The sequence below is a fragment of the Zeus faber genome (genome assembly GCF_960531495.2).
Source record: "Zeus faber genome assembly, chromosome: 22".
NCBI classification, from domain to species: Eukaryota; Metazoa; Chordata; class Actinopteri; order Zeiformes; family Zeidae; genus Zeus; species Zeus faber.
Genome location: NC_137209.1, coordinates 14,892,546 through 14,904,199, shown reverse-complemented (window position 1 = coordinate 14,904,199; position 11,654 = coordinate 14,892,546). Strand labels below are relative to the sequence as shown.

The 11,654-nt window shown below is 46.4% G+C and overlaps 1 protein-coding gene across 1 annotated transcript; it reads left to right on the top strand.

Annotated features, from left to right (window-relative positions):
* Positions 1–517: 517 nt before the first annotated feature.
* Positions 518–10,939, top strand: men1 (multiple endocrine neoplasia I). Its single transcript, XM_080023328.1, has 10 exons — positions 518–566; positions 1,265–1,750; positions 2,000–2,208; positions 3,028–3,156; positions 3,379–3,419; positions 3,533–3,620; positions 3,720–3,856; positions 7,326–7,473; positions 9,437–9,610; positions 10,208–10,939. The coding sequence occupies exons 2-10, from the start codon at positions 1,315–1,317 to the stop codon at positions 10,715–10,717; spliced, it is 1,872 nt and encodes a 623-aa protein (XP_079879454.1). The 5' UTR covers positions 518–566; positions 1,265–1,314; the 3' UTR covers positions 10,718–10,939.
* The last annotated feature ends 715 nt before the right edge of the window (positions 10,940–11,654 follow it).

Sequence of the window (11,654 nt, the reverse complement as noted above, 5' to 3'; positions counted from 1 at the left end):
TGTTCCGTTAGAATTTAATTCGACATGAGGAAGGGATAAGTCATTTATTACGGCCAGCACGCCAAGGCCAAGGCCCCATAGTCGGCCGACACAGAGGAATCTTTACTATATACATATTGGATGTCTCCGGTTTGAAAGCTGTTTAATTTGAACCGAGTGATAATTGTTGTCTGATCGTACATCTAATCCCCAATGGGTTAAATAATTCCAATCACTGCGCTCCGGCACCTCACGCCCATATTGGTCTATTTTGTTCCGTGTCGCGACAGCGACGGGGCGGACCCGCGGCGACGTCGCCCTCTGCTGGCGGAAAGCGTCCGCAGCCGGCGCCCCAGCCCGAACTCCAATTCCCGGCATGCACCCCGGAGGCGGCGTCAGCGCGAAAAACGCCCACGCGGGTTGGGCCCCAGCCGCTCGGCTCCTGCGCGGAGTTTGCGACCGTTTTACGACCTTGACGACACCCGCGACGCGCCGCAGCTCTTCTTCGAATACGCTGAGCTGCGCGGCAAAAGGAGACGGAACACAAACAAAAACATGTGGCCGCCGCCGCCGCTCTGAGCTAAGGGGTACGTAACGGTTCCGGCACCATTCCCGCGGAACTCCCTCCCGTTCCTTTCAAAGTGCTTCGGCTGTGCGACGCCGGCCCCCTTGGTTTTCTGCGAAAGAGCAGAATCCACCTTGTGTGGGGAAAGTGTTTGGCTTCCACGTTAATTGGCCTGACAGTAAGCGAGCTAACGGCTAAGCTAACCGTTGTCCCCGCCCATCCGGCTAATCGGCTCGTAGTTTGTTTTAAATACTGCACAGTGCCCGATTTACATCCACTCAGCCACAAATCGACATTGAAACATAAAAACCGCTCTTGTAATTCATTTTCATTCATTAAAACACCGTTCTGTTAGCATTCAGCTAGTTAGCCGGCTTTATTCAACAAACGCGATTCTTTTTATTTCGTCACCCCGGGAGTGCTTTCAATCCGTTTGGGTTAATTTTGAAGGGTTCCTTTGATTGTTATTATTTTTCAATTCGACTGATTACATTATTTATCGCTTTATCGTTGGTTTGCTACGTAGTGTTTCCAGCGCCCCGCCCACTAGGCGCCGTTTACTCTTCTGTCCATGTAACACTCGTTACATAATGAGACGCCTAGTAGTCGCCTAGTCACGGATCAAGGTCTCAATAAATGCCCACATCGGATATGCTACAAACGTGAAAATAATGACTATACTGGGTTTTAACTTAATAGGTTCACGTTTCTGTCTTTCAGTGCTGCAGGTGATTGGAACACGTTCACCCTTTTGACTGGCCGTGGATAATATGGGGCTGCATTCGTCCCAGAAGAAGCACTTCCCCCTGCGGGGGATCGATGGAGTCGTCCAGCTGTTCGACGCAGAGCTCCGGAAAGCTGAGCCGGACCTGGCCCTGCTCTCTCTGGTCCTGGGGTTCGTAGAACACTTCCTCGCGGTCAACAGGGTCATCCCGATAAACGTGCCGGGTGTCCGATTCGAGCCGCTTGAACCCGACTGCCCGACCTCGTGCTTCCCCACGGTGGAGCTCGGGATGATTTCCGCCCTGCACGAGCGCTTCACGGCCCAGATCCGTGGTGCCGTCGACCTGTCCCAGTACAGGCGGCCCGCAGGAGGGTCCAACAGGGAGCTGGTGAAGAAAGTGTCTGACGTGATCTGGAATAGCCTGAGCCGCTCATACTTTAAGGACCGGGCCCATATCCAGTCCCTCTTCAGCCTCATCACTGGTACGCCACCTAACAAGTGCTGGGAAATTGCAAGAGCCAGCAAGCACTCACTGTCAAAGCTTCAACAAATGTTCTTTCATATGGTGAAACAAGTTGTGAATATGCCATTTATTTGGATAATTAAGATAAGTGAAGAAAATATAAGGCATTATAGAGTCTTGAGGGCCAGGTGGAACTTGTCAGTCGGCCCTATCTTATCTATCTTATCTATCTATCCATCTATCTATCTTTGCTATTTCATTGGGCCAGGCACCAAGCTGGACAGCTCAGGTGTGGCGTTTGCGGTCGTGGCTGCCTGCCAGGTCCTGGGGCTGAAGGACGTCCACCTGGCGCTGTCTGAGGACCACGCCTGGGTGATTTTTGGCAAGAGCGGCGAGGAGACGGCAGAGGTCACCTGGCACGGGAAGGGAAACGAGGACAGACGGGGACAAACCGTCACAGCGGGAGTCAGCGAGAGGGTAAGACACAGACAGATATTTAAACACTCACATTTGAGTGAGGGTGGCTTGTTGGTTTGTGGTATTCAATCTACAATGCATTCACAATTTTGTTAAGTGAAAATAAAGTATTAAAAGCATACGTACACATGTGCATAGATGCACACATACCAGGGACCCCGGGGGGCTTGAAGTGCTTCAAATTTGTCCTCAGAAACGAAGTAGTACTGGAATGCCTTGAAAATAGCCCCCTTTTGAGCTGAAGTCCTTGAAACGCGTCCATTTAAAACCTGTGATATTCCGCGTTTTTCTTTTTTTAATTCAAATAGTTACATAACGTGTCTATTTAAAACCATGCTTCATTAAATATACATTTCTCCGGCATAAACTATTCATAATCATAATTTTTTATATATTAGACAATGATATTAAGGCCATATTTAAATTAATAAAGATCACATTGAAAATTGATGATAATTGTTTTGTGTGAGGTCCTTGAATATGGAAAAATAGTGCTTAAACTTCACAGTGAAAGTACTTTGAATTTCATTATGTAATTCCTGAATGAACCCTGACATACATTCATACAGCTATTACATGCATGCGCAAAAAAAAAAGAAAGTGAGGCTGTATTCTCGAAGGAAGCATCTGTTTACACCTTGCTGTAGTTTGCAAATCGATAGCTATAACAATTCACTTCTATAAAAGTTCTGAAATGCGTTTCATCACAAAATTCTAGTCTCACCTCAAAAAGAATGAACAGGCTAGATCTCTAAAAGCCTTTCATCTGAAAAAAGGAAAAGCTGTCTTCAAACATAGTCTTTTTCCTTCCCTTCTCAGAGCTGGCTGTACCTCAAAGGCTCCTACATGAAGTGTAACCGAAATATGGAGGTGGCTTTCATGGTGTGCGCCATCAATCCCTCCCTGGACCTGCACACCGACAGCTCCGAGCTGCTGCAGCTACAACAGGTGATGCCCTTCCCTTGCAGAATGAAAAGATACAAATGTGTGTATGAATGAATGAATAAATCAATCTTATCGTGTTGAACCAAGAAGCAATTTCAATGGTCCTAGCTAAACTACAATAGCGTGTGTATTATTCTGTTTCTAAGAAGTTCAAGATACTCTTGTCAGTGCCTCAAGCGTCTTGTCTGATCTCTCACTCTCGTGAATTGTCGCCTGTCCGCGCAGAAACTTCTATGGCTGCTCTACGACCGAGGAGACCTCGACAGGTGAGATGATGTTTTCTTTTAGGAAGATGTCTCATTTATATTCCTTCGCTTCAACGCAAGGATTGAAGTCTGTTGAGTCGCCAAACATCGTCCGCCCTCTACTGTGTTTTCAGATATCCGATGGCCATGGGCACCCTGGCAGACCTCGAGGACCAGGATCCCATCCCGGACAAGGAGAGCCCAATCGACATCCACCTCAAAGTGCGGCTTCAATAGTTTTTTTTGTTTTTTGTTTTTTTTTCTCTCATGACTGGGTACCGGACGTAGGCTTGATGGAGTCTCTCTATCTCTATCTCTCAGGCCGTGGGCTCCGCTCAGAAGCACTACAACAACGAGCACATCTACCCTTTCATGTACCTGGCGGGTTTCCACTACAGGCACCGGAACGTGCGGGAGGCGCTCCGGGCCTGGGCCGAGGCGGCGCAGGTCATGCAGGAGTGAGTCCCTTTTTTAATTACACTCGAGGTTCCCCCACGAAAGCCACACTTCTATCAAAGTAGAGATATCTTATGGAAAAAAAAAACTACTGTGGTTAAAGTGAAAGTCACTTATTGGAATACTACTTGGGTAAACGTTTTAAAGTAGCTGATATCAAAGGTGCTTAAGTATCAAAAGTAATTATATGGTATTAAATGTTGTTGCGTATCAAAAGCAAAACGAAATGCTGTGGGTTTATTTTTGTTATGAGCTTAGTTTTTTCCTTTTTTCCCCTTTTTTTTGGCTCGGATTTTATTTTGGTTGCCAATATGTCGGTATTTTTTGGTAAGCATGAGAGGCACTTATTTGTTAAGACAAATCTTTCGCTCTGACATAAGAAAACATTTGTCGCAATTGTGGCCACAGCAGCATCACTGCTGGAGGAGGCCATCGCTGTGGTCGTTGCTCTCCAACACGCTGATCTAGTTGTGGCTCTCTGGGACGTGTCTGTGTTTGTTCAGTAGCAACGCCACAACAATGGAACTGAACACGGGAGGGGTTGCCAGGTCTCCATGACAAACCCAGCCATCCCCCAACCCACGGACAAAAAAAAACAACCAGCCTCCACACTTAGAAAGTAGCCTAATTCTATAGGAGAACTGCGGACCTGGCCACTTTGAATACGCACTGGAGTGTGTTGGTTTACATTTATTTTTATTTAACAAAGGTGTTCATGGGCCAAATGTAGCTAAGTAAAAGTCGACATAAATATAATAACTCAAGTACAGATACTCCCAGAAAATACTTAATGACAGCAACAAAGTATTTTTACTAGGTTACTTTCCACCACAAATAGTATATAGCAACAGTGTGTAGCAGTAATATGTAATATTCAACCTCTGCCTACAGGTTACAGTCCTGTCTCCTTGGAGTTGGCAGGAATGAGGCACCTGGCAGCATTTCACAAACAGTATTTTAGGTGTAAGATGAGATCACTCTGACCCATAAGTAATCCCCCTTTGAGAACATTATTTCACCGGACGAACACCAGGCGGCAGTAAATAACAACCCAAGTCTCGTGGCTCAACTCGCACAATTTACCTTTTACAACTTGCAGCCGTTTAGGAAAGTGAAAAAACTCCCAACGAAAACCTTTTTCGTTGGAGTTTTTCTTTTGTTCAGGAAGAGGTTATTATTATTTATTTTTTTATTTTTTCCTTCCTGAAAGCCACCTTTCAACTTTAGAGAGGCCCCCATCCTCCCGCTTCCAAACAAGAGGGTGTGAGCTGCCGGGAAGCTCGAGCTCCAGCGTTCCCAATTCCTTGCTGGAGGAATTGAACCTGCTCCCCACCTCCCTTTTTCAAATTGCACGGCTCGCAACACTACCCCCCAAACCCCCAGTCTGTGCTAAAAATACCCACCGACACCAACGGCTGAGATGCAGGCGATTCTTGCCTCCTCTGTCCCCTCTGGGATGTCAAGAGAGATGGACACCCCCACCCTCAGTCCGCTCCACCCCCCTCCATAGAGTCGCACATTCCCGCCTCATCAGTCAGCTTCCTTTTCCCTCCCTGGCTCTTCCTGCCTTTCCTTTGTTCCCCATTGTTCTTCAATTTCAGCCTTCAAATATATAGTGTGTGTGTGTGTGTGTGTGTGTGTGTGTGTGTGTGTGTGTGTGTGTGTGTGTGTGTGTGTGTGTGTGTGTGTGTGTGTGTGTGTGTGTGTGTGTGTGTGTGTGTGTGTGTGTATATATATATATATATATATATATATATATATATATATATAAAAAATAAGATAAATTACGGTGACGCTGTCTTTCCATAGTCATTAGTGGGCAGTGAGTGGGCATTAGTGGGCATGCCACTTTACAGCGGCATGGATTTACAGGTTTTAAAGTCCCTGTAGTGTGAAAACAAATGTGTTATTAACCACCCAGCCAAATCTGAATGATAAAAAAAAATGTTGTCAAGTACATAAAATTAGGTTTCAAAATCGTGGGAAACAAAAAAAACAACAAAAAAGCAGTTCTCTCTGCTCTGAGATGATGGGGGGGCGTGTGTGCTGAGTACACTGAAATCACGCCCAATCGCCTCAAAACATTTACATTGGAGTAAATTCCACGTTCAAATCTTCTGCTGAACCCAGTCTTGTGTCTCTCGTTGTTCACCTCAAAGCGCTGCTGTCCGGCCGCGGGACTCCCCACTCTCCGGTGCTGCCCGCTCAGTCGTCCACGGGCCAGGTCGGTGCTCCGCAGCCTGCAGCTAATGCTAACGTAACCGAACCCTGTTGCGGTCAAACCCACGGGACGGTTCCTTTTTTCTTTCTGGCGCATAGATGCCGATTTAGGGTTCTGTCGGGTGGGGTTCTTCGCTTCGCCGTGCGACATCGCGGGCACGACGCCCTCTGCATGTTTCTGCTGGGCGGGGTAAGGGGGATGGTGTTTATAGCGTTAGGGGAGGGGCCATGCCAGGCAGGAACCTTTCGCGTCACGCGTCCCTGATTTAGGCCCGCCCAAAAAAAATCTGCACCACGAAAAAGGTGAGAAGCAGTTCAACGTTGTGTAGTGGGTGCTCAATAAATGATGTCATTGCGCCACTTGCGAGGGCACGCACCTTCCAATTTTTGGAACTCCACCCTGTGCGCTTCAGGTAATTCAACATGGACGTGTTCCGGGCGAAGACTGGGCAAAGAGGCCCAGCCTTCAATCAGTACGATCCAGCCACGCCTGGTCACAAAAATAACCATGCAGCGTTGAATTCATGGAACGAAATAGCGCTGCCACGTCCATAAAAAGAACATGTACTGACGACAATAAATATACATACGCTTTATTAATCTTCCTGCTCTTTTCTAGTTATTCGGAGCCTTCCCTCAGGACTTCTTTGTGATGCTGACAGTAGTTCTTTCAGCTTCCCCTGGTGCTTTGTTCAGCACCACTTGGTTCAGTGTTTTCACAGGGTTTCAGCCATGACTTGGTAACATGTATAATGTGTTGAGTAACAAATGACTGAATTCACTTTACAGGGACTTTAAAGACCATCTGGTTAGTTTTTGTAGTGTATTGTGTCCACAAAATATGACTGTTTTCCATCCAGGATGTGACACATTGTCTGGTATTTTGGTGTTTTTTTTTGTTGTTTTGTTTGGCGGCTTACAACACGGTGCCCACAGCATGTCATGTTTCAAATTAAGAATTGTTTTTTCCCCTGAAGAATGCTTTACGTTCGACACAGTTGAAAGGCAACTCATCATGTTACGGAGCAACTTGTATGTTAATTGTCCAATGCGGCGTACTCTTTTGTAGAACACAAACACAACTAAACAATGAAATGTACAATTTGATATAAAAAAAGAGAGAGGGAGATGGAGAGGAGGGGAAAAAAGAGAACATTTTAAAGGGTCAACACCAGGATAACTGTGTCAATGTGGAAAACTGGCAGTGAATGTGAAATTATTATTTTTTTCCTTTGGTCGACTCCACCTCAGCTACAACTACTTCCGCGAGGACGAAGAGATCTACAAGGAGTTCTTTGACATCGCCAATGACGTCATTCCCACCCTGCTGAAGGAGACGACGGCCACGGCGGAGAGCACCGGGGAGGACAGAGAGGCGGGGACAGAAGGCAGCAACAAGGTAATATTAATAATGGCGTTTCTATTTCTCTCGGCCGCCTGAGGAGTCTTTCATAGTCTCAGTTTTCGAAGAACAGTCTTGCTTTAAAGCTTTGTTTTCTGTCTTCGTCATTATTATTATTATTATTTATTATTATTTTTTTTTAATTATTATCATCTTAATTATTATTAATATTATCATCATTATTATTATTTATTATTGTTGTTATTATTATTATTATTATTATTATTATTGTTATTATCATTATTATTATTAGGGTGTTAAGCACTGAAGGTGCGAACACTCTATTGGTATTCTAAGTTTTATTATTAATATGGCTGAACCCATGGACATGCTTGAGGTCTTGTCAGAACCGGGTCGTCTCTGACATCTTGCGGTTCAAGTTTGATCCGTACCGATCTACATTTGGAGCAGGAGTTTGTAAAAAAAAAAAAAATAAAAATAACGACAAATCTTCCGGAAGTCGCAGAACATTTGCGCGTCACCAATACCCCGACGTTCAACGACCTCCGGTCAGGTGGTGGAGCAACATGAGATTGTTGAGCAGGGAGTTTTGCGACATCATCATCCAATTCGTTATATGTGGGAAATTTGTGGCCATGGGTGCACATTCACATCATGCTAGGTGGATGCTGTCGTCTCCATCGGTCTGCAGCAGTTGCAAACTGCATGTGTGTGTATTGTCCTACCTGCGTGACGTGGGTGGGGCTTTTCGTTTAATATTTTATCTCTTTTGCCCTTTTTGTGAATAAACACATTCTGTTTCGCATCGCAACCTGGTGTCAGATGTGGTGCTGAGTCCCTCCTTATTTTGCGACATTCGCGTCAGTCGTAACATACAAACTGTGGGACTCGAATGCAGTCAAAAACATATTCTGTGTTTGTGTCCTCACACATGGAGTTCACCCGCAGCTCCAGAGCAACGGGTCTGACTTGGGTCTGTTTTACTTTAGTCCCAAAAGTTTAAAAAGTTGATGAGACGTCTGAGGGGCGTACAGTGTATAGTCCGTTTGGCTGGAACCTTGTTGTTGGGAACTTCCACACGGAGTGACTGCCTTCCACAGAGAGACCGCGAGGCAGGACCCCAGATTACAGGTCGTAGACAGCCACGTTCAAATTTTTAGGATAAAGTAATGACACCCAACAAGTGTGTCGGCTTGTGGTAGTAATTCTGCGTGTCACCAGGACTCTGAAAACTAGAATTAGTCACAGAGTCGTCATTACGTCAGCCGATGCTGCGTTCAAGGGAAACTTGGAAGAAAAAAATTACCCCGTAACTTGATGTCGTATGATGCGTCCCCTCATGGTCGACGACTTTGCCACTGTCGTCATCGACGTCCGCCCCATAATATTTTCTGCCATTTTGAATTTTCTCCTCCGGGGCCATTTTTCCAGTTTCAGCCAAACCAACTTTGTTCAATTCAGAATCAAAACTGGTCACTACTGCTTGACTGTGTCTCTGATTTTAACGCAACCAACGTTGTCAAAGGGAGATTACATATGGGTCAGAGTGATCTCATCTTACACCTAAAATACTGTTTGTGTTCCATTGGCTGAAGAAAGACAAGTCAGTACAAGATGGCTGCCGCAGGCCATCATCAATATTCAGGACCCTAAAGACTGGGTTCAATTTGTCAAATCTTAACCGAATTTGGTGGATGGAATGTCCTAATTTCAACCAAACCAGGTTTATTAGATCCTTTGGACCTTTATTGTTCAAAGTTACCAAAAGAGTTCTTAAAGTCCAAAAAAAAATGGCCGCCACAGACGTGCACATTATGCTTAACTTGTAGACGCTAGGTCCAACCTGAACCGAACACGCTCTTTTAGACCCATATTTCCTCCTAAGCTATTGTCCAATTTACATCCAACACGTATGTTGGCTTCTTTGAACCTTTAAGTTATCAAAAGTGTTAATTATTATTATTATTATTATTATTATTATAATTATTTTCTCGCTTAGGATCAACCCAAGCAGGCCGCCGCCTTCTCGGCCCTCCAGGACCCCGAGTGCTTCGCCCACCTGTTGCGTTTCTACGACGGCATCTGCAAGTGGGAGGAGGGGAGTCCCACCCCTGTGCTCCACGTGGGCTGGGCCACCTACCTCGTCCAGTCCCTCAGTCGCTTTGACGCGCAGGTGAGTTCCTGTTTACCTTTTCAGTGTGAAAACGGATGCAGATACGGACTAGACGATAACCGGGAGTAGAGATGGACAGATACCGATTCTGGTATTGAGTATTAATAATATTAAATCATTGTGACTGAATATGTAGCTGTAAGCTTGGTTCCTCGATAACTGCAAGTATCTAAACCTTATACAGGTGTAGCATGATGTTGTTGGGTGGAGTTCCGGTGTATCCCAAGAACCCCTTGGTGGATAGAGAAACAGAGCAGGGACCCCCTAGATTTATTTTATTTTATTTTATTTTTGCAATTTTAAGACTGCCCTGTAATAACTAAATATTGTCTTATTAACTTATTTATATAGTCAGTTGTGATGCCAACAGTTCATGCGTAACATGCGAAATCTACTCACTTTCAGTTGACGACAGAAATTTAAAAAAACTTAGCTGTTCTAGTGATAATGGTTGGAGTTGACTTTTTTTTATTCCTCATAAAATAATTTTAATAATAAATATATTGCGCTAAATTATAAACGCATCTAGAACTGAAGGTAACTGATTCGGTGTGTGTGTGTGTGTGTGTGTGTGTGTGTGTCTCTTTGCTGAAACAGGTGCGTCAGAGGGTGTCCATCGTCATCAGGGAGCCTGAGGCCCAGGAGGACGACGACCTGTCCAGCGACGACCCCCGCGAGGGCCGCCGGCGTGGCCCCCGCAGGGAGTCCAAGCCGGAGGAGCAGAGCCTCCCCCTGCCCCCCGCGCCCACCCCCGCCACCCCTCCGCCGCCGCTCGTGAGCCGCCGGCGCTCCTTGTCCTCCCAGGGGCCCCGGGCGGGCGAGGCGGGGGAGGGGAAGGCCAAGTCGCCCAGCCCGGACCCCTCGTCGCCTTCGCCCGCCTCCCAGCAGCAGCAGCAGCAGGCGTCCCCGCCGGGCGGCCCCGTGGTGGGCTTCCAGAGCGAGAAGATGAAGGGGATGAAGGAGCTCCTCCGCGCCGCCAAGATAAACTCCAGCGCCATCAAGCTGCAGCTGACGGCCCAGTCGCAGGTGCAGATGAAGCGGCAGAAGAGCACGCCGAGCGGCGACTACTCCATGTCCTTCCTCAAGCGCCAGCGCAAGGCTCTCTAGGGGGCCCGCCGCCGCTGTTTGTTTGTGATCAGAGCGCCGTTGTACCGCGGGCACGCGACCGGACGCGTCCACTCAGCCGTTACCCACCACACACAGACACACACACACGTGCGCGAAGGGTCCCACGTTTTGTTGAGCTTGAGTTTAATCAAGATCTCGGAATCAGGTTTGAAGTCGACCGTGGCCGTTTCACGGCGTTTCGTTCACCGTACGTCTCAGCTAATGGCGACCACCGCGCACGGCGGCGGTGTAGGTTTTTCGAAGTCGTTCTTGTCACATTTTCGTTATGTGCCGTCTTAGGGCCGAGAGCCGAGGGCAGGGGGGGAGGGGGAGGCAGTTGCACGCGTACCACTCAGTTCTTATGGGATTTGCATGTTGAAGTTCTGGAAGCCAAAGCCGTAGGGGATGTTGAGCGACGCAGACAGTCGGGTGTGTTCCTTTAAGTGAAGTTGATATCGCATTGAACCTCATTACATTTTGGTCTCGATAACATTAGCTAGTGGAAACCTTCTTGAAAGTTATTTAATTAGGATAGTTACCATGTAACATTGTCCACTCCTGCGCTATTGTCGGCTTATCTCGCTAGCTATATGTTGCCTTACTTTGCCTTTGTTTTACAACGTAGGTGGCCTTTAGTTTTGAGGATAGCTGAGGTAGGCCTATTTCTAATGATTAGAGAAGAAAGACCATGCACTGTTGAAAGGGAGTCACTTTAGGTGGCTCCGTTACGCTGTATTTGCTCGATAACTTTTTTTTTTTTTTTTTTTTTTATAATCTGCAAGTAATAAAATACCCGATGGGGGCACAACAATGTGATGTGATTGAGTCTATTACAACACACACACACACACACACACACACACCTGGGGGGAAGGTGTTGAAATGTCGGAAACAAGGAAAACTGTGTGTGTGAATATTTCGTCACATATTTCTTTTA